Source organism: Tyto alba, unplaced genomic scaffold, assembly GCF_018691265.1.
Source record: "Tyto alba isolate M040663 unplaced genomic scaffold, T.alba_DEE_v4.0 Super-Scaffold_10, whole genome shotgun sequence".
In the NCBI taxonomy this organism is placed as follows: Eukaryota; Metazoa; Chordata; class Aves; order Strigiformes; family Tytonidae; genus Tyto; species Tyto alba.
Genome location: NW_024881262.1, coordinates 18,469,830 through 18,495,608, shown reverse-complemented (window position 1 = coordinate 18,495,608; position 25,779 = coordinate 18,469,830). Strand labels below are relative to the sequence as shown.

The 25,779-nt window shown below is 39.1% G+C and overlaps 1 protein-coding gene across 1 annotated transcript in view; it reads right to left on the bottom strand.

The window, feature by feature from the left end:
- Positions 1-13,439: 13,439 nt before the first annotated feature.
- The window catches only part of DNER (delta/notch like EGF repeat containing), a 129,549-nt gene continuing 117,209 nt past the window's right edge, over positions 13,440-25,779 (bottom strand). The window contains exons 12-13 of the mRNA XM_033005372.2: positions 21,424-21,670; positions 13,440-14,532 (exon numbers count right to left, since the gene is read on the bottom strand). Coding sequence (XP_032861263.2) covers positions 14,421-14,532; positions 21,424-21,670 — 359 coding nt within the window. The 3' untranslated portion in view covers positions 13,440-14,420. The remainder of the gene's footprint in view (positions 14,533-21,423; positions 21,671-25,779) is intronic.

The following is a 25,779-nucleotide window of genomic DNA, read 5'->3' as shown; positions in this document are numbered from 1 at the left end:
GTCTTTAATGACCTGTGCTGGTGCCAAAGGAGGTTGTGGTTCTACTTACCTCTTCAGCTGTAATTACCCCATCACCTTCCCCAAGTACCAGGATAGCTACTTCTCTTCCTCTACCAAAAATAACCTGGAGGATGATTTTGAAGGTGTCTGGACTAAATAAATGCATACAATGCATAGGTAGTGACCTATTTGTCCATATTTATGTGATACCCCTTTTTTCTTCTTACCTTTTGGCCAGATCCTTAGAAAGACAGGTATTTGGTCTCACTCCACTTTCACGTTGGCACTGTACCAGTCCTACTGACAGCAACAGTGAAACCACCAAAGCTATGGTAGGTCAACAAGTACAGAAGGGTCAACAAGTACACAAGTAGAGAAGACTGCTGCAAAGGTGTTGCATAGATTTAAAAGGCCACACCAGTTCTGCACAGGACAAAATATATGATAACAAAGGGGCAAGCAAGTTTTATTCTTAGTATTCCCATCACCTCTGCCAGCAGCACCTCTACCGCAGCCAGCGGGAGACCCCAGTGAGCAAACAAAACAGGGGCATCAGCCTCCCAGCAAACACAAAGTTGGTCTTTTGCCAAGCCCCTCAAATCAGTACTGACCAGGCTGATTTTTTGCTAACCAGGATCAGGAAAGAAAGGATTAATCTGTGGATTTTGTCAGTGGCTGTGCAGCAGGGGCAGGGCTCGGGCTCGGGGACTGCGGCTGCACCAGCTCCCCGGGCTTGAGTGGCCTCCTGGCTCCGTGCCCGGGCAGCACGAAGCACTGAGCTGCGGGGAATTCAGGCCATCCGAATCTGGGCCACGAAGGCAGCGAGAAAAGGGCCTGGAGAAAGCGGAAGGAGGCGAACACAGCTTAGAGGCTGTGGGCCGGGCACCAGTCCCTTGGTGGGAGGCGTGGGGCACACAGGCATGGGGACAGGGGAAAGGCAGGGCAGGCACAGGGAGTAGTGTTGGCAGTCACCAGCCTCCAGCTGCAGTTCTAGGAAAGGCTGAGCTATCCCAGGCACAGCGGGTCCCAGCACGGGATGTTTTCCAGAGGGATCCCCACAGAGGAAGTGGGACTGGGAGGAGAGAGGCAGCAAGGATGAGAAAGGGGAAAGAAACAAGGCTCAGAGCCTGAGGAAGCCAAAGGACAGAAGGTTTTGGGGGTGGTGAGAACATGCAGGAGGCAGAGGAAAGGGCAGGGAGACAGGACGGGAGGAAAAGTGTTCACTTCCCCAGGGAGTGCTCCCACCACAGCACCAGTGACACAGCTGGTGGCCAGACACCTCCTTACAGGGACAATGACATCTCCCAGACAGCCTCTAGCAGCAAATCTTGCATTAACATACCCAAAGAAGCTCAAGTCCAGCTCTTAATGCACCAATTAATCTTGTAAACAGTAGAAAACAACCAGCATTAAATCTTCGGGTTGACATGTGCCAGACACTTACATCTTCATTGTCTCCTACGTCCACAAGAACCCAAAACAAGACCTGTTAAGACCCCTGTCAGTTCTGTGCTCTGTATTGTCTTTGTTTGTGAATTACCCCAGTTGATTATTAAATACTTATTTGTCTGTGATAAACAGAAATATGTACCTCCAGAATTCTGTACAGAGATCGCCATCATCCTACACCAGTTTTACACCAAACTATATCCATGGCATCTTCATAGCTCCTGTCCATGACTCTCTTCTGAGTTGCACAGATGAGAAGCTGTGAATTTAATTTAAATTACTTCTGATTTTTAACAACATAAGCAAGAGAAGAATCATGTCTATATAGATAAGCTGTTTTTAGAGAGAGCACCGAAGACAATGGAATTATAAAACGGAATGAAGGATCATAGTTGATAAATATTTGGGTAATTTTATAATGCCCTGGGTACTCCCCTGAATAAGAAAATTTACCAAGAAAAGAGACTTTTGACAGTCTCCAATCAAAATTTTTGTTTGCAGAGCATCACTATAGTAAGAAAAAGATTTGGTGATCTGTGATCTAGATTTCACAATTTCCAATGACTCAAGCTTATCCATGAAACTAGGAAGTTTACTACAAGCCACACTTCCTATTTCAGTGACATGTACCCACTAGTTATTAATAGGCATAAGGAGACTGGTCAGCATGTGGCCATCTGGGAGATGTTTCTCCTTTCCCCCATCTGAGCACAGGGATGTAAAGAGCCACTATTACAACCACCCAAATCCTCCTGGAAATGCCTGTGCATACAAACATTCTTTCACAGCTGAAAACCAGATAATTTTCACATTACACTTCTGAGATGTTCATGGCAGAGGGTGTAATAAGATATGTAACAGTACTGGTGTAATTTGTTTAAGGCACTCACTGTCCTCCACAATTAACAACTGGTACTGATAAAACAATGATGTCTGAGTATGCCAAAGCACATAAAGGGACAGAAAACTAAAAGTACTGTAGGACAAGGGACACATGTTCCCTGCTCTGCAGTGGTTCTAGGCTATAAAATGTGTGAGACAGGAAACAGAGCAGAGTTCAGGGATGAAGCCATGCTCCAATTCACCCAAGTCCTAATTAAGAGAAGACAGATGGGTAAGTGGGCTGTGAAGAGCCTCCTTGATCCATAACCTGGGCACTTCAATAATTATTGGGCAGATTTTTAACACATGTGATGCTGGGTGAATGTGAACTGATTTGCTGGCAAATACCCATAGAGGTTGTAAATATAGATTTTAAAATCATCCAGAGAAGCCCAAGAGTCACCCTCTTGTGTACAATAATTTAGTGGGACTCAAGTCCCTTCTAAGTTTTTGGGGACCAGAGTTAATGCAGAGCCCTCACTGAAGGTGTAAGACTGATGCCATCAGCAATTCACACAAGGTTTTAGCAAGTTCTGCAATTCAAAGAACTTAATAAACATGTAAAATGTCTTCAACCCTATATACACAGGAAAATTAACAAACCTTGAAAGTAAGCTTATGCTTAAATTTCAGCATGATCAGTGCTCAGTACAGCAATGCAGCTGGACTCACATGATTTGCTGAGCGCCGTGTGGGAAATCATTTCAAGCTAAAAGCAAGAGATCAGTTAAACAGACCGACCTGTGGCAGTCAGAGGGGCTCTCAATGGATCCATCATACAAAACGACAATGCCACGTAGCCAGAGCAGTTTTTGTACAAGTAATGTATCTACGTGTAATTATGAGATGGATTATTATGAGATAGGATTTGCATTTTTCCTTTCAAAAAGCTTAGTAAGCATTGTCTTTTTAACAGAAATGTAAGGATTGTTTGCTTCTTTGGTGTGTAACAAAGAAGAACACATCCCCATGCTGAGGCAAGGGATTTGCCAACTATTGCTGCAGAATATTACGCAGAAAATTGCACTCATAAATCACCCCTGACACTGAAGTTTGAAGAAGAGGGATGTAAATCAGGGATGACATATAAACAAAAAAGAGAGACAGACATTGAATTCTCAGAAATCTCAAGGCTGAGTTGCTTTTGAATGAAGAGCGCATTCAACTGTTAATTTGAAGTCTGATATTATTTTTCTGCCCACAATGTCTGCCCTTCTTGAGAGGTACTTCCAGATGGAAAAAGAGAAGATGACTATATTGCTTATGCAAAATCAGGGATTCTTGAAAAACAACTGAAAAAACATGGGTAGTGCCAGTCCTACTGCCAGGGTAGGGCAGTGGTTTTGTTGGGAGATTTTGGTTTTCGCTGCAGACAGGAGTTCACTAAAGTGGAGCAAAATTAGATATTAACCAATTTGTACAGAATTTTTGTAGTGCATTGCATAAAACTTTAAGATGTCATCAAAGTACCACCATATTTACCATTCAATAGTCAACTCCAAATGAAATCTTTCAAAATTCAGCAAGATATATCATTAAGTAAATCACAGCTGTGAGACATTTTGATTTAAACCTAACATGTCTGTCAATTCTGCTAGCTTACTACCTAATTTTAAATCTCGCATGTATTAAGATATAATAACTCTTCAAAGCTATCAGGAATTAAGGCATCTCCATGGAGTTGTAAAATATTCCCTCTGTGGAAGTGAAATGGGTGAAAGATGGGGGAAAACTGATAAACTGCACCTAATTCAGTGCTCAAAATCTCCTCCAGGCTTTGTCCTTATCACACGCAGGACAACACAGGGTACAGTGAAAGAGGGAAAGCAGTGTGATGAGTACTGAAGATAAAAATAACTGGTCATCATTTTTAAAATGTAAAACAGCCTCAATTTCAAATTCATGGCAAGATGAAAGTGGAATGGCATAATAGGCACATGGAAAAGCAGATCCTTTCTTATTTATATGATATTTTGCCAGTTTTGTTTTGACAGATTATTCTAGCAAATGCCATACAAACGAAAAACAACTGAAATACATGCTCAGATTAAATTAATATGAGGTACTGGTGTCATGTACAGATCACAAATAAAACATTATGGGCAGCACATCTTAGGTACAAAATCCTTGAAAGAAATTATTCTGCATCATGACAGTTATTGCCTGGTTGCTTTCTTCACATGACAGATGCAATATAGTGAGTCAAACAACCAGACTGCTCTGTGGAATAATTATCAATGCCATACAATGAGATCTACAAACAAAAAGTTTTCAGCAAGTTAATACCAATTTCAGCTCTCTGTAACCTATCCATGTGTTGCACTGTCCTCTTGGAGAAAGAATCAGTACTGGAACCTGTTTTATGTGCTTTCTCTGTCTAAATACAGTATAGGAAATAAGATGACTTCTAGGAGACTGAAGAAACTGTACACTTAAGCCATTCTTTCTCCAAAAAAGAAGCTAAAGCCAACCTTTTGGAAGGTCGGTGAGGTAAATGAAGCTTCATCATGCATGAAATTGCCCTCATGGTCCTAATACTCGTTATCAAGGAGTTTTCTTGAAGCTTGTAGTGGTCAGATGTGCAAATGAAAGGGAGTAAGAACTGAGGTTCCTTGTTTTGGTTTCATAGGCTTGAGGGCATAAGACATAATTCCCAGAAAGATATTGCTAGTAAATACACTATTACTTTTCAATTCTTTTAATACAAGAATGTATGCTAAGCCATCAGATGGGACAGCTATTTTTAAGCAGCCTTCCTGATGGCATTTTCAAAAATTGCTGGTTGCCCAAAGGCAGATACACCAGGCAAAAAGTATACAAGAGTTGTCAGTGAAGTTCTGTCATAAAATTGTTTCCACATTCAACAAAGTATTGATCGTAGTTTTCAACCTGGCTGGGATTTTATTTGTTAGATTTTATACAGATTCATAAATTTCACATGTACTGAAACATGTGTAAGTCATTAGCTAAATGTGAAGTTTGGGGAAACTGTCATTTTTTTAGAATCATGGACATATAAAAGCCTGTCATGAAAAGATCTCAGAACATTTCAGAGACATTCATTAGCTCTCCTAGTGCAGAGGAGGTCAATTTAGTTACATGCAATTATTTGAATTTAGAATAAATCACTACCCTGTGAATTTAAGGGTTGTGCTGATGGTAGGAGATCCATGATGAGAATCTGTGAATCTCTTCTGGTCTCATCCAGCTACAGCTGTAGGACAGCACTCACAATGGCACTGCTGCATTTACAAAGTCTTTTACTAAAACCATGGAAGTGTCCCAAGCCACCAGCCTGAGGAGTGAGACTATGATCTTTTTCTTGTGGATACATTCACAGGACAAATCCATGTGGTCTGATTGTCATCGAAAGCATCTTGTGCTGATATTTTGATATAAACGTATCCTATCTTTGTTATTATTAGAAGTTGTAGATACTTTCCTCCCAGGAAAAGTTCCAAGCAATCTTGACTTTATATTTGTATGTCAAACACCCTAAAGAGAGAAAAAATATAACTATGGCAAAATGCCAAGAATTTGAAACAAGGAAACAATAGGAAGCCATGGCTTGAGGACAAACAAGGACATTCACATAGGCTACAGACCACCACCTCTATTAATGCATCATTTAAGCGCTAAACACTACAGTCCTAGTTAGAGCAGTGTCATGCTGAGTTATTGCTGTCCTGATGCAATAACAAATGCAGTCTTTCATCAGTCAAAGCATTTACAGTAAGGAAGGAAGAAGAGATTTAACTGATCAGAGACTTACAGGGATAGATGAGTCAAGAGTGTCATCCTGGCTTGGCTTGCCAAAGAGATTCACAGTCAAGAACTCTTCGTTGACCAATTTTCATCTGTTTTTTCTTTCTTGTCTTCATCTATGGTGTCAATGGTTAAATTTCTCCACAAGATGCTAATGCCCTAGAGTGGCAAGGCAGAAGATACAGCACAAGCAAAGGGAGAAAGCAAAGGATGATGAGATGCATTTCAGCAATGATCACCCCTCAAAGCATTATGGTTGGGGGTGAGAACTAAGTCTTTTGCTGACAAACTAATCATAATTGCAGCTGCTACATGACAAAATCTTTTAAATTGCACTAAGTTATCTTCTATTTCCACAGCAGATACACACTTTTTTGTTAACTTGTGCAACTTGTATCTGGTTTATAGGCTCAGATTCCAGCTAGATTTACTTCAGATTAATTCAAATCCATGTAAGTCAATAAAAAACTGTGGTGAATATCAGAACAGTCTGATCCTTGAGGACTCTGATTTCTTTGAGCAGTGGTGGACTGACATCCATGTACGATCACATGCATACACACTTGAACTTGCTCCTGTGGAAACATAAATGGAGTCCAAAGTTTAAGACACTGCAAGTTCAGATTAGTGTCCATGTGTCTATTACTCCCAGGAGGTGGAAGAGAAGTCACAGCTGGTTTCATAAGAGATCTCTGTTCTGTTGCAAGGAGCTACATCTGAAGGGAAGTAGGTCAGTCCACCAGAAAGAAATCAAAAATCCAGACTGAAGAGCATCTCCTTGAAGAGATAGCATTACTTCCAGAGTGATAAACATGATCTGTCGTGGTCTGTGGGACTCTAGCAAAAAGTTCAGGGTCAGCGAGCTAGAGCAGATTGTTTCCCTTAGACTCTTCCTGGTCTGTTATTGAAGAAAGTACAGCAGACCAGCTTATTTTCCTAAATGATTAACTTTGCTGCTTTTTCTGCTCAGCACATCAGATAAAGAAGTTTATTCAGTTAGCTTATTTATTTACATTCCTTTGCCAAAGATCTCACCAAACAAAGCCTATTTGATGATTTATTCTTTGCTAAAGGGGAAGCTTATTTACAATAGTCATCTTATCATAAACTTCTTAAGAGGAGGATTTGGAACTGGAATTCATAATAATGGAGAAATCTGACTTTTCCAGAGAGGTCATTTTTGTTATTCATTTTGCACTGTAGAAGAAATGAAGCCAACTGAGCCCACATGAGGCTGGTTGTGGCATAACCACTTTGAAGTTTTGTTTGTTTTCACTGGTTGACCCACTTCCCATCAGAAGGAATCACCTTCACCTAATTGGAGCTCTTCCAAAACATGAGGAGAAAAAGGATATAAAGGATTCAGCTGCTAGGTCCCACAAAGGGGGCTCTGCAGCACAGAAGTTGCACAATGGGGATCACCTCTAGTGCAAGCAGAGAGGAAAGAGTCAAGAAGTACAAAGACAACTTCTGAGCGAGGCATCTCCAGTGACCAGCATGTCAGACAGGGAAGGAGCTCATGGGAACTGAGAGCATGTTGCACTCTGTCCATCTTTGTAACAATCTTCAGCTATTTCAGGTAGCAGCAGTATTCTGATTGCTCTGCTGTCAGACTCGGGCCGGTCACATCTTGCTGATGAGATGTTAAGATGGATGTAAAGGTGTCTCAGAGTCAAATTTGCCTTTATGCCATCCCTCCAGACTGCCCACAACTACAGTGTTTTGGTGGATGCTCAGCCAAAGTCCCAGGGAATGGAGGACAAACTTGCAAAGAGGAGATAAAGCAGATTGGCTCCATATCTCTCATCTGGCACTGGCTAAATGTTTTGCCCTTCTCTCACTGCTCACCTGCTTGTGCAGAGCATTTCATAGGGGTAATAGACTCCAAGAGATAAGACATATTTTAAACAAAAAAACAAACAAACAAACAAATAATGCCTGAGACTCACTTTTTTTGCTATAAAATAAAAGGTGCCTGAAAGCCATAACTTGCTGCACCTCTCTCTCAGTAGCCAACAGATTTGAAGAGGAGGTTTGGCCACACACTGAACTGCCTCGATGCTCCCCTTTCTTATGTTAGGAATATGTCTGAACCCATTAGCTCTTGATAATACACTCATTAACTATTCATAGCAGGAAATGGCCTGAGAGAGTAAACCTTTACCTGAATTAAACTGGCTTTCACATGCCTTCCATGTTCAAGCAGGATAAAGAGGTCCATGGAAGGCCCATGCCTCTGCACCTCCTCTGAGGTCAGGGATATGAGAGCAGAGTAACGTACAAACAGCAGTTTCAGCCCAGCCAGTACAGAGCAGCACATGAACCTTGGAAACATGGTAGTGGGGAAAGAAAAAAGGGTTTCCAAAGCTGTTCATGCAGGAAACAGCTCACACAGAAACCTGGCTGGAGGCACCCAAAGGGAGGATGGGCTGGATTTGCTCGGCTGTAATCATGGGACATATCTCTGTCTGATGCAGTGTGTTGGTCTGATCTGCAAAAGCTGAGTGGTTCTGGGCAAAATGAGATGGGAATCTCTGAGAAATTTTCGACACGGAAGGACTGATCCACATGAAGGGGCAAAGGACTTCCCTGTAGACATAACTCTGGCAATGCACGTGAGGAGGGACTGTTTAATTCCTGTCAGCCATCCACACAGAGAATAATATTTATAGGTGTTGAATTTATTCCTCATCAGGTATCTATTGCTATCAAAAGAGAAACGATTCATCTTCAGGAATGTCATATCTGCTCAGACATTTCTCAACAAAGCCCTGCTGGAGAAAAGCCAAGCCGTTTCCAGAAATGAAGCTGAAATAGGATGAAAACATCAATGCCGTGATTGAAGTTCCACCGCATGAGACTTCACTGAAGCAGGCAATGTTTACTGTAGTGCTATACACCTATGGTCAGATTCTTTTATATTTTTAGATGCAGAGAGTCACCAAGCCAGTTTTCTCCAAAACATCACAAATATAATCTTCAAACTCCCATTGTTTTCAAAGGGATTAACATGTAGAGACTTTTGCCATTTAGAAGTGAACTTTACTAAGCTTAAATCTCATTTCCTTCCCACCAGTGTAGCAGTTGGCTACGCTTGCAGTGGAGGCAGTAACAGCAAAATCAGATAGGTGGTTTTGGTGCAGGATGTTACCCAGCCTGGACTGACAACACACAGGGCTATTCATGGCAGGGGGTGTCTCAAGTCTCCTTCCAACTACTCACAGACCACCTGTGCCTCGCCCGAGCTCGCCCCACATCCCTGACCATTAGGCTCCCTCCCAGCCCACCATTTGAGTAATCTGCTAACATAAGCAGGGTAAGCTGAGAACAAACACAAGTTCCCGCAGGTGTGTACCGGCTGCTTACCCGGGTCCCAGCCAGGTCGGGACCACATTGCCAGGCCATTCATCCTCTGTCTGCCTCACCGGAACAGCAGGAGAGCAAGGGGCCAGGGGCTGACGGCTGCCACACCGGGAATGGCACTGCCACATCCAGCTGCTGGCAGCACCTCTGCCGCCCGCCCAGCCTGGGCTGTCACTGCACGCCTGCCACAGGGACACATCAGGGGTTTTTAACGTGCATTTCCAAAGCAGACGGATGGCTCTGTGCTTGGCAGCCTTCTCCAGCCACAGAAAGGCCAAGCCCTCTCACCCAACTGTTATCCCAAAAGAAGGGTTCTTTAACCCGGTATACAAGCCATCACAAACAGGGTCGAGATATTTCTTTTGTTTCATCTCTGCACAGAGATGGGTGCTAGGTGGTAATTCCACAAAGCTAGCTCACTGCACAAAAGAACTTCAAGAACTGTAATGACTGTTGGTTAGTTATAGTTAAATTAGCCTCACCTGCTTATGTAAATTAGCACTCATGCTCCTTACAGGCATTGGGGGGCAAGTCTTTTTGGTCTTGAGTCGGTGGTCATGAACTCTCTGTGACACCTTTACCTTTCTTGCAGTTACCACAGATTTTCGTTGACTTCATGCTCCTTGGCAATCATCCAGCCTTTGCCTCCTTCTGGTGCAGGATGTTCCCCTCTTATTAATCTTTTAGCTCCTCTTCAAGGGTACAGTCATTAGCAAGGCCTGCATTGTTTATACAAAGTTTATATCAGGCTTAGACAACAGAGTCAATGTTTAGTGGTCTTCCTTATAAGATCAGTGCAGTACATTCAATCCTAAATTGAAGTGTCACTATAGTTTAGGCATTAACCGAAGCATATGGTTTTACTCGGTCTACACAAAGAGCAGCATACCACAACATAGCACACTGCAATGAGCCCTGCAATGGGGACACAGCCTTCCTTGCTGGCAGAAAACCCTGCCTTCCTTCACAAGCTACCTGCACCTCTCAACAACATCAGTTTTCACCATGTATTGGGAAGAAGATGAAGTGTGTTGGAGTTAGGGAGGACCAAGGGCCAGCTTCTTCCAAGTACAAGGTCTGCTACTGAAAACTGGTCCTGGTCGGGGACCAAAGCTTCTCACACAAGGGTTCGGCTACATGTCACCTATGGAGCCCACACAGGTAGCATGCAAATTCCCAAATCACCTCCTAGAGACAAGATGCAGAAATGCTGAAGATGTGGCAACGGTCTAATTTTTCTCAGCTAAAGTTAAGGTTACATCTCTAAGTTTTAATGGGGATAATTTGTATGGTTTTAGACATGTGTTTTCTAGCTGTTGTGCTCAGCTGTTCCCTTGGGCCTTGTATTTATATTATATAGCAGTTAGCCCAACCACATGGACAGGGTCACTATCTTCATCATTTTGGACTGACTCCATCCAGAATCCATGTAAACCATGACACTTTCCTGTTAGCACATGTATTGTAACTGCAAGTTTCACAACACCCCAGGAAGCATGAAAGAATGGATGTCCATGTTGCTGGAGGAAAAACACTCAGGGATGTCATTCTATTTCCAGAGGGAAGAGAAAGGAAAAAAGAGCCAAACCTGGGAAGCGCACAAATACTGGAGGTTAATGACAAGCCCAGAGACTTGTCCCCATCTGCAGGAGGAGCTGGAGGCTGTTAGCCCATTGCCAGGGGGAAGAGCACATCCAATCACCCCTTTCTGCATCTGGACGATTTACAGCTAAAAAAAGATGCCTAGTGTATTAACAGCAGGTGGTATTAGCTATATATCTGTATTTGCTCCTTATAGACAACAAACTTTTCTCTGGTTTGGGAAAAGGATATGGAATAACCAGTGTCCTTTGTCTGCATTCATGCATATCCTCAGAAAGACATGATCTGGCATACAAAGACAGTAACCAATTTGTTCTAGCAGCTTCAGAGCTGGGATAAATACTCAGGATGGGTTTGTTCCCTCCAGGTCTGAAGGCTGCTCCATCTGGCAGGCAGTGCAGTGCCTCACAAATATCTCAGCAGTGCACAGATTCAGGCATAGTGCATGCATAACATGCCATCAGAGTTCAATAAAATAAATTGGAAGGAGCAAAAGTAATTTTCAAAGCACAATTCACAGGAAGCACAGGATGATTTACAGAAGCTAGAGGCTACAAGCTGGCAGGAAAATAGCTCCTCACAAATTACTTATCTTTCAGGTCAGTCACTTGAGAGAAATATAGGATGGTCAAGAATCACTACCAAGGGGTGATTTGTATGCAGAAGGGCTGCTGATCATTGCAATGTCTCTCTTGTAAAATATGGACTATGAATATGTATGTTCCCTAGAACAACAGAGTTGCTTGTTTCACTGCTTGGTATAGATTTGCAGTTCTTCAAATATAAACCAGTATTTTACAACTGAAAAGGCTGAAAACTCTGAAGAATGAGTATTTCCTTTCTATCTGATTAATAAATCAGTTATAACAACAATGTATTTGCCCCTGTTCCACACAAGTTACAAAATAATCACATAGGGTATAGCTTGTTCTTGACCCTTCTTTCTAAGGGGTTCTTAAAACATTCCTAGAAGTCACCATAAACAAAATTTTCCATACGTGGAATAAAGCAGAAGTAGAAAACAGTACCAATGAAAAAAGCTAGTTTGACAGCCACCAGGCACAAATGTACAACCTTTGCCATAGAAAACTGTGCTTGAAGAATGAAAGGGAGGGTTTTAGTCTAGTTTCTTTAGGTCTCTTACTAGTAGTTATTATCTAGGGCCACCATCATTGAAAGTCCATAGTAGCAAATACAGGATATCAGGGAAGGTATTTTGGACTTCTGAGATGCATTTGGTGTTTCTGTAATTCCAACCCAGTATGGTGTTACTAACTGCATATTCACCATCCAGTCATTCTAAACAGTAAGAGTTCTCTGATCAATGTTTCCCTTTAGCAGTTAACAGTTCTACTAAAATATGTTTTAATTTGATTTCTTTTACAACATTTAAAATGTGGTCCATATCTGCTGCATTTTTTTTTTGTAGTGAACTAGAATGTAACCTCTCAATAAAAATTACATTCTAGCAACTCTAACAGCTTGATTTGCAATAATTTGTCCACTTCTTGTCAGCACTAATTGTACAAGATGCAGAAAAGAATTAAATTGCTATGACTGTAACCAGAAGCTGTAAAAATAATGAAATTCAAAATTAAAAATAACATACCAGATGCAACCTTCCCACCTAAACAAGAGAGTAAAAAACAGTGGCAGCTTTTTTATCTTTACAATTATTAATTATGTTTGTGTTTAGTGGCTGATCTGAGGGTCTGGAGATGTCAGCAGTTGCAAGGAAAGGAAGGACTGCCTGAGACAACAGCTGTCCTCACACAGACATGATCGAAGTTCCTGGTGACATCTTTTTTCCTGTCTGGAAACTTTATTTATGTGAAATATGAAGATTTTGGTTGCACTCCAAGATTTCCTAACATTAAGAGGTCAACCAGAAGCTTAGCCCTTCAGTGCTCATGAGCCTGTAACATAACAGTACCGACTGGACGTAGCACAGCACCATGCAGCAGAATCTATGAGTAGCTACAGCAATTTGCCTCCAAACCATGCAGTTTTGGCTTCCCCACTAGAAGGCCTCTTTGAAACACAAAGTCAGATTGAGCCTACTCACACAAACAGGTTGTTCTGTGCCACGCTCTTATTCTTGCTATAATTTAGAGCCCAGATTTGCAGTCAGATCCACTCAGGAACAGGTTGTGGTGCATATGGCCCCAACTGCAGGACTCCATCTTTACCCTGGTGCTGTATTTGTCTCACTTTTGAGAGATTACCTTGATAATAAAGCACATTTTTTTCCTTTTCAAATTAACAGCTGGATTATCTTCTTTCAGCATTATTTATAGCACATTATATGCTCATGTCCTTTCAAATTTATAGACAACACTGCACTTTCAAATGAAGAAAAACAAAGAAACAGCTGCAACTGCAATCTTCACTTGATAACATTTATTCAATATTTTCTGAAATAAGCAAGAATTTTAAGAAGCCCATAAGCAATCAAATACAGCCACAAAAACCCCATACTGACCCTAAATAAGAAGCACTATGAGAAATACACAATATTTCATGAAACGATACTGTACATCAACAAACTTTAGGAAACAAATAACTCAAACCATATGCTTAGTTTACTCACAATATAAAAAACTTTAACCTTTAAAGAAAAATATAGATTCAGTCCAATTGTAGGATCCAATCCCATGCCCACTGAAGTCAATGGAAGTTCTCTCATTGATTTCAATGTTTAAAGGATCATGCCCTTACTTTGCCTCAAGAGGCACTTTAATTATTATACAAGGCCTAGCCTGAATACCATTACAAAAATGTCAAACATCAACTCAAGAGTATGTTTCAGCAACTTTCAGGAAATAATGGAGAAATAGGTTATCTATCCATGCATGGAATAAGGCAAAAGCTAATTCATTCAGATTAGGAATAATAATTTTTACTAGTTTCTTTTTCACAACACAAACATTTTAGACTTTTTTAATTAATGGATATATTATATATCATATTATGCTTCACATTTTTCCTACCTCTACTGAGAAAGCTGGCACTGACATGTCATAAAGAACTCCTCATTAATTATTGTTTTCTGTTCTGTAACAACCACAAGAAACTCATCTGGGTTTAGTAATAGTGTCTACCAAGAAAAAAGCACACACTATCATAAGCTTACTGTTTATAGAGCTCAAGGTACATTAAAATGTAATTCATTAAATTCACAAATTCTGTTTTAAAATATTTTTCCAAACTAAAAGCTGCAGAAAATTGGTTCTTAAATATTCTACAGAAAATTCTGAAGCATCTAATGGTTTAAATTACTTATGCTTTCTTCTTAAAAATATTTAAATTAGGTTAGTAGCCCATCCTTTTGAAAAATAATCCAAAAAAGATACACTAGATTACAAATCTTTTGTCTTAATCAGTGTAACCAAAGGTTTGTCATCTGGGCTGTAATCTTCATAAGCAATGGGGGTTGCATCATACATTGCAGGTCGGGATTTCTTGCCAAACCTGGAAACAAAAGAAAGCTTTCAGTGACAAACAGAAGTATGAATGAGTTAATGGCAACAGCCCACTGAGTTATGGTATGCAGTCAGAAACAAGCCCAAAGAGACTAGATAAATTCTAAATTGTTTTGCAACATTCCAGAAGTACAGAAGTTTAAATATCTGAACTGTGAGTTTTGAAATATACATATCAAATTAAAAAAAGAAATCTTCTTGCAAACAAGAAACAGATTCCATATTAAAGGCTACAGGAATTCTGATGTAGAAGTCAGTGGTATGTATCAGAATATGGGAAGATTGTGGAAGGCAAGAGTGAAACTGATACAGTTTCAGCGAGGCCAGAATTTTATTTTAAAGCTTGCTCTAACAGCCAATATTAAAGTCAGGTCATATATATTTACAAAAAGTAAATAGCAGACAACTGTGTAACATTTGCATTTGGAAATGCAATAGTTGTGCACTGAATTGAGTTATAAGCTATAGACAAAGCATTTAAAAAATGAACTTGACGTCTTTTCTCACCTGACGTCCACTTGAGAAGCATGTTTAAATTATCAACATGCTGCACACTATTCGCAACACTGGCAAAATTAACGGCAGTTGGGATGGTGCAATATACCACATAAACATACTAATCTAGCAAAGGTTCACAAGCAACAGAATCACATCAGCAGCGTGCTCCTCCTGGGCAACCAACGCTGCCAAGAACCAGGCTGTATCTGTCTGTGCAGGGAACTGCTGCGGCTGCATCATTGTGGCCCAGTCCTGGCATATCCAGAACTCCTGTATGTGCCTTTGCACTGCACAGTCAGTCTATCACCCTTTGGACCATATATTAAGATACAAAAATAGTGCTAAAAATGCAACTTGAAAGTGTAAAAATTAGCAAAGTGTTCTGACTACAATTACAAGAGCTTTAAATAGCAAAAAGGATCACAGGAAAATGAGGCAAAAAAGGATCAAGGCTGCTTCCCTTATGGACCTGATGCAGATAAAATATTAACACAGAAACAGAAAAACTTATTTATGTAGTGATCTACACTAAGTATTCTTTTTATCTTCGTCTTATATGCCATATTAAGTCTATATTAAATTAAGTTGTGCACACTGGAAGGTGAGATTCAGAAAATTCAGATTTTGGGGCTAATATTTTGACCAAACCAAAATTAACTTGATTTACTTCCAAGATTTTTATGCCACTTCCTGACTGTTCCAATTTAATTCTTGGCTGTTTTCAGTGATCTAGAATTGTTGACAAAACTAAAATGGCTGGAAGAATTATGATCTATGTGGTGGGAATTTCATTTTTCAAAGTACTTCAGCTGTCAGTAAGGCCACACTAGATACATATACATTCACAAATGTCTACTGTCTTCTATACTTTACTAAATACAGACAGGCCACGTTCGCTCATCAACATCATGATGGATAAACCTGATTTTCTGTAAATGAGATAAAATTCCATGAAGTGAATGAAGGAATCAAGTTATGTCATGTTACAAAATCAGAGGCAGCAATGAATTCTGAATCAACTTTTTTCTCCATCATTCTCAAGGGTTTAAAGGAAATAGAGCTTTGCATAGATACAAATGATGATGAACATTCTCCAGTAATTTGAGTCAAATTTTGCCCTTTCTGACAGATAGAGAACACATGACTTGTTGCACACGCTGAAGCAGTACAGAATCTGTTCTCTTGTGTAGGTCAGGGCTGACATGTGCCCCTAATTAGAAAACACTGAGAAAAGACCACAGCACATGTGCTAGTTGTTTGTGGCCTGGCCGAGCCATCTAGCTGGTAGACCACATTGCTTTGATCAGGCAGTTCAGAAGCCAATCCCTGCTCATAACTGTAAACAGAGTTAACACAAACCTCAGAGGTTTCAAACCAGATTTGTTAAATGGGAAGTCCTAGTTCAATGAGCATGTATCTGGTAGGATTGCACAAGGATGTTATTTAATTGTTTAATTGATGGCATAAAAGAAAACATAAAACAATTACAAATACAAACTACAAGAGACAATGATTCAAAGGGTAATAATGAGTGAAAACATGCAGGTCCCTGCTATAGTCTATTGGATCAATTAATAGTCTGCTTACAATGAAAGCACATACAAACAAATGAATAAAGATTTCTTCCAGTGCAACAAAATATAAAATCATTAGTCTAACAGAATATACACCATGTCAGGAAATCTCAATCCTAGGAAGCAAAGTCTGGAAAAGACTGGAGGGACATCATGGATAATCAGTTTAACATTAGCTTTAATGCCATATTGCGTCTGATGAACAATTATGTGCTTAGATTGGTAAACAGAGTGTATAGGTAGGACTAGGGAAGTTATATGGCCTCTACATTTAGCATTGACATGTCCATTCATGAGTAATGATAGTGTTCCAATGTGTGTATCAGATATACTTACCAGTGCATAGGGATCATCACAAAGTCAAGTGAGTGACACGAGAATTAGAAAATATATTTTGCAATGAAACATTGAACAAGAGTGACCCGTGTAACTTGACAAAGAGAGACAAAGCGGTTCTGTGAGAATTTTGGGGACAGTATATACTCAATATATTCTTGGCACAGGCAGCTCCATGTGTATGTGTGACAGAGACTGCAAATTCTACTTCGTATATGGAATGGGTTTGCCCCTCTACTACCTTAGAAGGACATTTCAAAAGATGGCTAACCATAGAGAGTCCTTAACCTCAATGATTCCATTGAGGTAGACTTTTGAGAACACTGGACAGCTGAACCCCAAGGAAATGGTATCGTCCAACTTCAGTGGGATAGGCTGGAGTTCAGAGTTTCCCCAGAAGCAGAAGAAACTAATTCCATATTGCTACTCTGTCCAAAACCAGTAACTGGTATAAGGTGTCCACAAATAAAGTTTAAACAAGAGAAGGAAAAGAAAGAGACCAGAATTTAAAAAAAAAAAAAAAAAAAAAAAAAAAGATACCCACGGGAAGAAGGAATTATTTTTGTCTCCACAGGAGAAGAATAAGATTACTTTCCTCTACGTTATTCAGAGAAAAGGCCATGTGCACAAGTGGTATTTTGTGTTCCTTAGTGTAATTGAACTATAACTCTAGAGTTCCCACAAAGTTGAGACTCTAGCAGAGGATGTAAATAAGCAATTGGCACTTGCTGTGGAGAACAAAGTTCTTGTGTATGTGATTATACTTTCACAAAGAGATAGCTGACCAAGACTCATCACTGAAACCTATGTCAGGAAACAGTAAGAAATGAGCATGTGCTGAAGCTCATCAAATTCAGGAAGTTTTCACAGGACACTGTGATCTAACACAGTAGACTTGAGCACAGGAACATGGAGAATGTGCAGTGGAGTGAAGCTTACTCTGCTGTGACAAGATGACTTAATCAGAGTCTGATGAACCAGACTCTTCAACCCACACACAGACAGAAAAAGAGTCAGCACATAAAAGTAAAAATTAAAGAAACTACGCTGTATGTAGTACATGGTCTATTGCTAATGATATCTAGACACACAAAAAGTTTACAGTAGTATAGTCTCTGTAACCAGATACTTTGTGAACTCAGTGTAAATGCTCTTTTACAGTGAATGATCCGGTTTCAACAACAGAGCCTGGTTTTAAGTCAGTGAAGTCTTATGACTGCAGTAGCCAGTGGTCAACTATTTCATTAATGTTCTCTTTTGGCCTTAAAATATATAAGATTTAACACAAAAGGAATATTTATTTACTGTCTGCATAATGAATACTAAAGAGAGCTGTGCTTCACCTTGTTAGAAAACTATCTAGTTCTGATCTGCTAATCCTAAAAACATTCACTAGAAGTAGACATTTATTAGTAATGACCCTTGAGCACATTTGTTTTCTCTTACAGCAAGTACCTTGATTAGTAAAGATCAAATTATAAAAAACAATCAAGAAAAAGGCCTGCTGAGAAACATGAACAAGTAATTTTATTATAATTTACTAAATATGCAACAGGCATCCATGCTCCCTGGACACCTACTGACTTTAAGAGAAATACTACAGTTAAAGAAAATAATATACTCACTTTTCCTTAGGACTCCATTTTCCAAAATTACTAAGAAGTTTGGGTATCTAACTTGGAAAGGGAATGATTTTCAGTAAATGCTGAGAATCTATTATTTGAAAATAGGTCTCTTAGATACAGCAATTCTGAAAATTCAGACCTTTGTACTGTTAATATGCAGATTTAAGAGTTTATACAAAAATAACTATAAAAGTTGTGCTCCTTTTCATGTATTGAAATTACCAAAAGCAGTGTTTTATATATTCCTGAAATGAAAATAAACACAATCTTCACACTAAACTTCTGTGAATTGCCTGACTTGGCAGCTCTATCTTGGATTTTTACAAAGCACCCATTCTCTGAGTCACAAAAAACTATTTGGAAAGAAAACAATTATTTTAATTTGCATTAAGTAGAAACACCTTTCCCAAGATGCGGAAACCCTTTATTGACAGGTTCCAATAATGTAATTTTTAACTGCATAATACAGATCTGAAGAATCATCATGAATATATCCCAGTCTACAAATTTATTCAGAAGCTATTTAACCCTGATGAAGTTTTTCTAAACTTCTACCTTCAGTAATAAACAGGGATTCATTCAGAGTAATCCAGACAATAGTGATAACGACTTGAACTAGCCCAGCTTCCAAGATTTGAAAGGTTTCATACAGGAAATCTTTTACCATTTCTATTACCTGTTGGTCAAACTGTAAAAGGTAGGGTAAATTCAGATATAAAAGGTCTTCCCTTGCTGGTACATGTTTCCTTCATACCTTTAGAAAGCTGCCAAATTTGCTTTAAGAAGTAAGAAGGAAAACGCAGGTGTTTCACACTGTTCCTCAGGAGACCAATTCCAGTCCTTGAGGAAGTGCAAAATACCACTTCAGCAAATAGTAACTGAGCAGGATTGACACATTCATCACTGTTGCAGTAGTAGGAGGGAAGTGTTTAATTTGAAAGATTAACAGTATCATTTTGCACCTTGCTCTCCACCCTTGGAGATGCATAGTTCATAACAGCAGACATTCAGAAGGCCAAATAATAAAAAACTATAAAGCTTTTTATGGGCCATAAAGCAACTCCCTCCTCTCCCAATACACTGCTAAAGGAAAAAAGAGTTCTCAGGGTGTGTGTATGCTGTGGAGATGCTGAGCTCCTACTGGAAAAGATGTAAGGCTAAGTGGCAAAGGAGACTTCAAGGGAAGGCTTGGAAGAACACTCATTTTACTGCTATGTTAAATCGACTATAAACATCTTTCTTTTTTAAATATTTACTGACTAATATATCTTGACAACGAACAAATGTTTTATTGTAAATCTAGTTGGAACAGTTTAAAGAGCTACTGCCCAAAGCTGCAATGTGATTAACTGAGCCTGTGGGAACTCCTCATCCATTCCAGATAACTTTGATGACTTCAGCAGTGGTACCAATTAACCTGTTTAATTTGCACTGAAACAGAACTGGAGCATTCAGAAAATGAATTACCAGCAGTCACCAATATACATGCATTTCTCCATGTCAATGCACAGGAAAGTGCCTCCATTTTTTAAAAAGCATTTTAATGTTAACACACATGAACACTCTTGTTGGGATTTGAAGTGATCTTAACAATCAAAGAAATGGGAAAAAGAAACAACAAAAGTGAGTTCTATCCTATTAAAAGAGATGTCAAATACTGGTTAGAAAGCAAAATGGCACAGAGGATCTTGAGGTGAGGAAAAGGTTTAACGTCTCAAAATTAAATCAGCAGTTGCTAGTGAAATGCAAATTAAAAAAAAAAAAAAGCGAGCAGATTTCATTTTCAGATGTATGAACAGGAATGTCATAAATAAGATGCGGAAAGTGATTACTCAGTTCATTTGGCATAAGTAAAGCTTCAGCTGGAGAACTATTTCCAGCCTTAGGGACCTCCCTTCAAAAGAAGAGAAAGACAATCTGGACTGTGTCCCAGGGAGACAGTAAAGAAGTTGACATGATCCAGGAGGAGACACTGGAAGAATGGGTTAGTTTAGTCTAGGGAAGAAAAAGGTTGTTTTGCTTAGTTTGTTTTTATTATAAAAAAGGGGTAGGGGGAACAGATGACACAACACCTGATGTACATGATTACTATAAAGGGAACAGTGATAAATTATTCTTCATGACAACCTGAAGAGCAGTAAGGAAGAAGAAGCCTAATTCATAGCAAAGAAAATCTAGGTTGGATTTCAGGAAAGCTGTTTCTAATTCCATTCAACTCCTTCAGAGGTTTTTAAACACAACTGTTAGCAGGAAGCTAAGTATAATTAATGTGATATCAGTGCAATGGCTTACACCTGAGCTCTTGAAAACCTTCCAGTCCTACTTTTGTATTATTCTGACACCCAATGCCCTGGCTTGCAAGTGCTCCATTAAAATTAAAAGTCAAAAAATTACTATCTCCAGGAAAGCAAGTAAGATCCTAATTTTGAGGCAAACAGGAGCACAGAAAGGAGTGATTTGAAGAGAGTCTCACTACATTATCTGGTAAATTAGTCACAAAAATCAACATGCCTTTGCTATCTAATCAAATTACTCATGTGTATCAGAGTAAAAAAAGAGTATTTATATTCCAAACTTAAAGGCTACAAACTCTCCATCTGCCCCTCTTCACCAGTTACCCCAAATAAATTCAAGACAACTTCCTCTGTTTTAAAGAACTTGTTCTGGATTGTCACACTTCAGATAAGAACAAAATAGAGATCAAAAAAGAACAACAAGCAATGTTGGTGATCCTGTCTTTTCACAGCAAAGCAGCCCATTATCTGCCAACAGCAGTTAAATGCACTATGCATGGACTGAGATTACGTATTGTAACATTTCTTTTAAATTACCATCCCCAGAACAAACCTGGCATGTCGAATAGAAGCAATTGCACTACTGAATTCACTGTCAATGCTTCTACAGTTGTAAAATTCTTCATAGGCTGGCCTGGAAGAGCCTTGATATTCGATGCGGCTGATGCGACATATTCCCACAATCAGAATGATCAGCATCAGGACAAACGCTACACAGAGAGCCCCAATTATGATGTAGAGGGAGTGACGAGGCATATTTGTTAGACTCTCTGCCATATGCCCGGACTTCCACTGGAGATCTGCCGGTAAGAAATTAGTAATTAGTAATTTATATACTTCCTGCTGAATAGAATTTTTTAATGACATTCACTTTCAGTATTTCTGTGGAGTCTTTTGAAGCTAGGGGGATATGTAATTTGAACCTTCCCAGATTCTGTTATGGATATGTCACCATGCCTAACATGCAATAAATTTGAAAAGCACTATCTTGATCCTTCACCCATCTTTTTTGTAGATTTTTAAGGTCATATAGAAACACATCTAGTTTGATCTCCTGTATAACCCAAGTCATAGCAAGTCATCTAGTTATTCTGGCATTATGTTATAATATCCTATAGGCACTCTAAAGGCAAGCAGGTTTTCTGTAAAACCTTCTAGTAACCCACCAATTCTCTGTGCAGTTTGTTCTAACACTTAGTGAACCCTTCTACTAAAATGTGTGATTTAATATGTATTAAACACACTTGGTTTTTAATTTGAAACACAGGCTTTTGTTATGCCTATCTCCATCAGACTGCAGACACTTCAAAACCAACATTTCAAGGAAAAAAAGGGCATCTCATAAGGGGCTACAGTACTGAGCCCATGAGTCTTCTCTCAAGCATAATTTCCCTGAGAGATCTCGAAGCAGAAGTAAAGGCAATCTGGAAGAGGCTTCTTGTATTTATATATTCCAGACCCTCTTTATAAATATTCTTGATACCCAAACTATTGTCTATCAATGCCAAACAGGTTATCTATAAATTGCCTATGTTCTCAGATCTGTTTTTCTCTAGCATGAGTCAGGGTATTTCTGATTAACCTGTACTTCCCTCTAGGGTTCATTTTTTGACAGTCTTTTAAGCCTATGGTCTCATAAAATACTTCAAACCAGGAACAGACTTGAATGATTCTGACTACAGAAATCTAACACAGTGCAAAAGCTATTTCTAGCAGGTCACTGTTCCTTTTTCAAATGGACTTCTGTTTTTCACTGGTTTAGAAATTCTCCTTACTTAATCACAAACAGTCTGGGAACAGGGCTTATGTTTTGGAAAGCCATATTCTTAGAAGCCATCTCTCGAGGATATTCATGAGGGCAGAAAACTGATTTGAGCACCTGACCTGAAATCACAAGTTTAGTGGCATCTGTGGATATAGTTTCCATCTATGGTAGAAACACAGGGGAATGTAGAAGTACAGAAAAAAAAAAATCCATTTTAGAGGAAAGTAGGGAGAAAGCCTGAAGCTGTAATATGTGGGATTCACCTGGGCAGAGTCTGAAGAAATGGTTAGTCTTTGTTTACAACATTAAAGGTTGTCCCAGAGCAGCTCTGGGCTTGGGCTTGCTTAGAATATTGTGAACAAATGTGAGCTGAGTTTATAGGACTGACTGCTTCTTGTTTGTGTTATCTTCTTCAGATATCACTAAAGTTTTAATCAGCCTGAATCATTCAGTGACTTAATGTTTCTAAAGTGCTGCTTACTGCAATTTGCCCAGTCGGGATATGAAGGAGAGAATACAGCTGTGCTCTGTGCACTTTGGGATGGGTTTCTATTTCTGTTCTGCAGCACATTTGTCACACACAGTGGTTTCTGTCAGGTTGTCAGACCAGGTCAAATTCAGATTTAATTGTGCAGATATATGGCAAGACAGTTCTGATTTAGATTTTGTGCATTCCATCTCTGGATGATAAGGATGAGAGAAATTTCTTCCTCACCAGATAAAAATATGAAGTTAACAGCTTATACTCCAAAGATTAGAATGAACATATAATAGCTCAAAATCACAGTATTCTCAATTGTCATGGTAATGTTCATAAAATTAATTAATAATTGCACACCACACAGTCTGTAATAGAAATACTTCATAATGTTAATTTTCAAGTAACTACATGGTTTCACTTACCTAGGTAACTACATTAATAATTACAAAAGTGACAAAGATAATGATATTAACAAATAACCAGCAGACATTAGAGAATTCATGAGAGACATTTTGTAAGCATTTTTACAGTGAATGCTCCATTTACTTTTTCGACAAATACATTTCATTTTGAAAGGAAAAATATCCTCTTTATAAATTAAAACTGATTTAATCCTATTTAATTGGAATTGCTAACACTGGTGAGAACCATAGGATGATATAATAAATCTCATCTTATGATATTTCAGGCAGGCATTTCAATTTATCCAGGCAATACACAACTTGTCTAGTTTGTTGTATATACAGCACTTGAAAATTAAAGCGTAGAGTTTGACCAGAAGATAACCCTGAAGTACTGTTAGAGTAGTCCCTTCAAGCAGATAAAACAGCTGGTGAAAAAAATGGGGAACTATCAATAGTAAATAGTTGTTCTACAAAAAAGACTAAGTACCAACAGCTTCCTTCATGGCTAGTAACAGAAAATGATCAAAGATAAAATGTGATCTATTTAGTCAAATGACCCCTGAACACCAGCTTGTCCCCTTCTTGAGAAGCCTGAAGCTTGTCTTCATCATGTCTTTTTCTAGCATTCAGAGGGATGGTCCAATACATAGGAAGTCAGTATGCAGTGTTTAAATTTATTTTCCAATACATTATTAACCATTATGTACAAATTGCTAAAACAATATGATAAATATGACAAGGAGATATGGAAGGATGAACAGAAGCAGATTTACTAATAGATTCAATCTTCAGAGATGAACAGAAATCCACTGCACCACTGACAACTCCAGTGAGATTGAAAGCACTGAACCTGTTTATAAAAGAGCCAGATATAGCCTTTCATTGTATGATTACAATTGGGTTCACATCAGCTGGCAACTCATAGCTCAGAGAAAGACAGCGAGTGTAAAGATCTTCCCATGGATACACAGATCTGTAGAAAAAAAAAAACTGCAGACCAAAATGCTTTTAAATCCTGTCTACAAAGTGATTTCTTCAAAACTCAATCCCTCTCTATTTGCATAATCCTTTATATACCTGTTAAAATCCAAGTGCTTTAGGAAAACATCCACAGCTTTGTGTATAAGCCACTGCATTGGTTAGAGAGGCTGCATGTCCACACTTATATCTGACTACTGAGGAGTATAATGGTGTCCCATAACAACATATCAGTTTACTTTGATGCTGTGTCAAAGTGACTTTAATAGCAAGGGAACATCAGACATTTGCTGATGTTAAGCTTATTGAAGAAACTATTGGTAACCCTCAAATTTTAAACTTAATTGTTCCTCAAAATATATCTTTATGTGACTATGCAAAGATTTTTTTCCTGTTTTGATTCTTTTAAGATGAAACTAAACCAGAATTTTCCAGATTGCACTTTTGTATATCTCGTATATTATTATTATTACTACATATATACACTTCAATAGCTATCCTGAGTTGCCGGGTAAAAAACACAGTAATTTCAACCTCTTCAATTAAGAATGATTACCATGAATAATACTATAAGATTTATTCTCCAAATATTGAGATGGAACAAAATGTTCTAATATTTCTGGTTGAGAATCAGCCTTGCAGTGTTATCAATGCCAGTTAACACTCAGATAATTCCCTGCCTCCTGTCATAGTAGTCACAAGATAAAAGAACAGTCAGTAAAAGGTTTAAAACAGCAACAATATAGCGCTGTTTCTTCTTCCCATAATTTTAACTTGCACAGTTTGCAAGTGTGCAAGACAAGCAGAAAATCCAAGTTCTTGAGCAGCAGGAAAGGCCACTGCAGTTCAACTATAAACAGATGCTATGGGTAGAGAAATACGCACTAGAGACAATCCCCTCACTCAGGAGAACAAAATTTAAGCAGAGTTTTATCCATTTTCTCTCTCATACACTTACAAACAAGGTCAGAAAGGAGTTAATATTGACCAACCAGAGATGTAAGATGAACCTACCTGTCATATGCAGTGCTTAGGGGCATGCATCCCTCACAGGGGGAAGCAGAAATAATTGAGTAGCTGGACAGTAGAAAAGGCTCCTTCCACCCTCTGTTGTGCTTCTCTCATTTTCCCATGTGTTTATATGCACCTCGATATGTATCTGTGGTGCAGCCAAACTCTTAGTGACTAGAGCATGACAGCCAAAGGAGGACTCCAGAACAAGCATCACTGATTTCATATGGCACATCTGCTGGACTCAGAAAGCATCCAAACCTGCCTGTT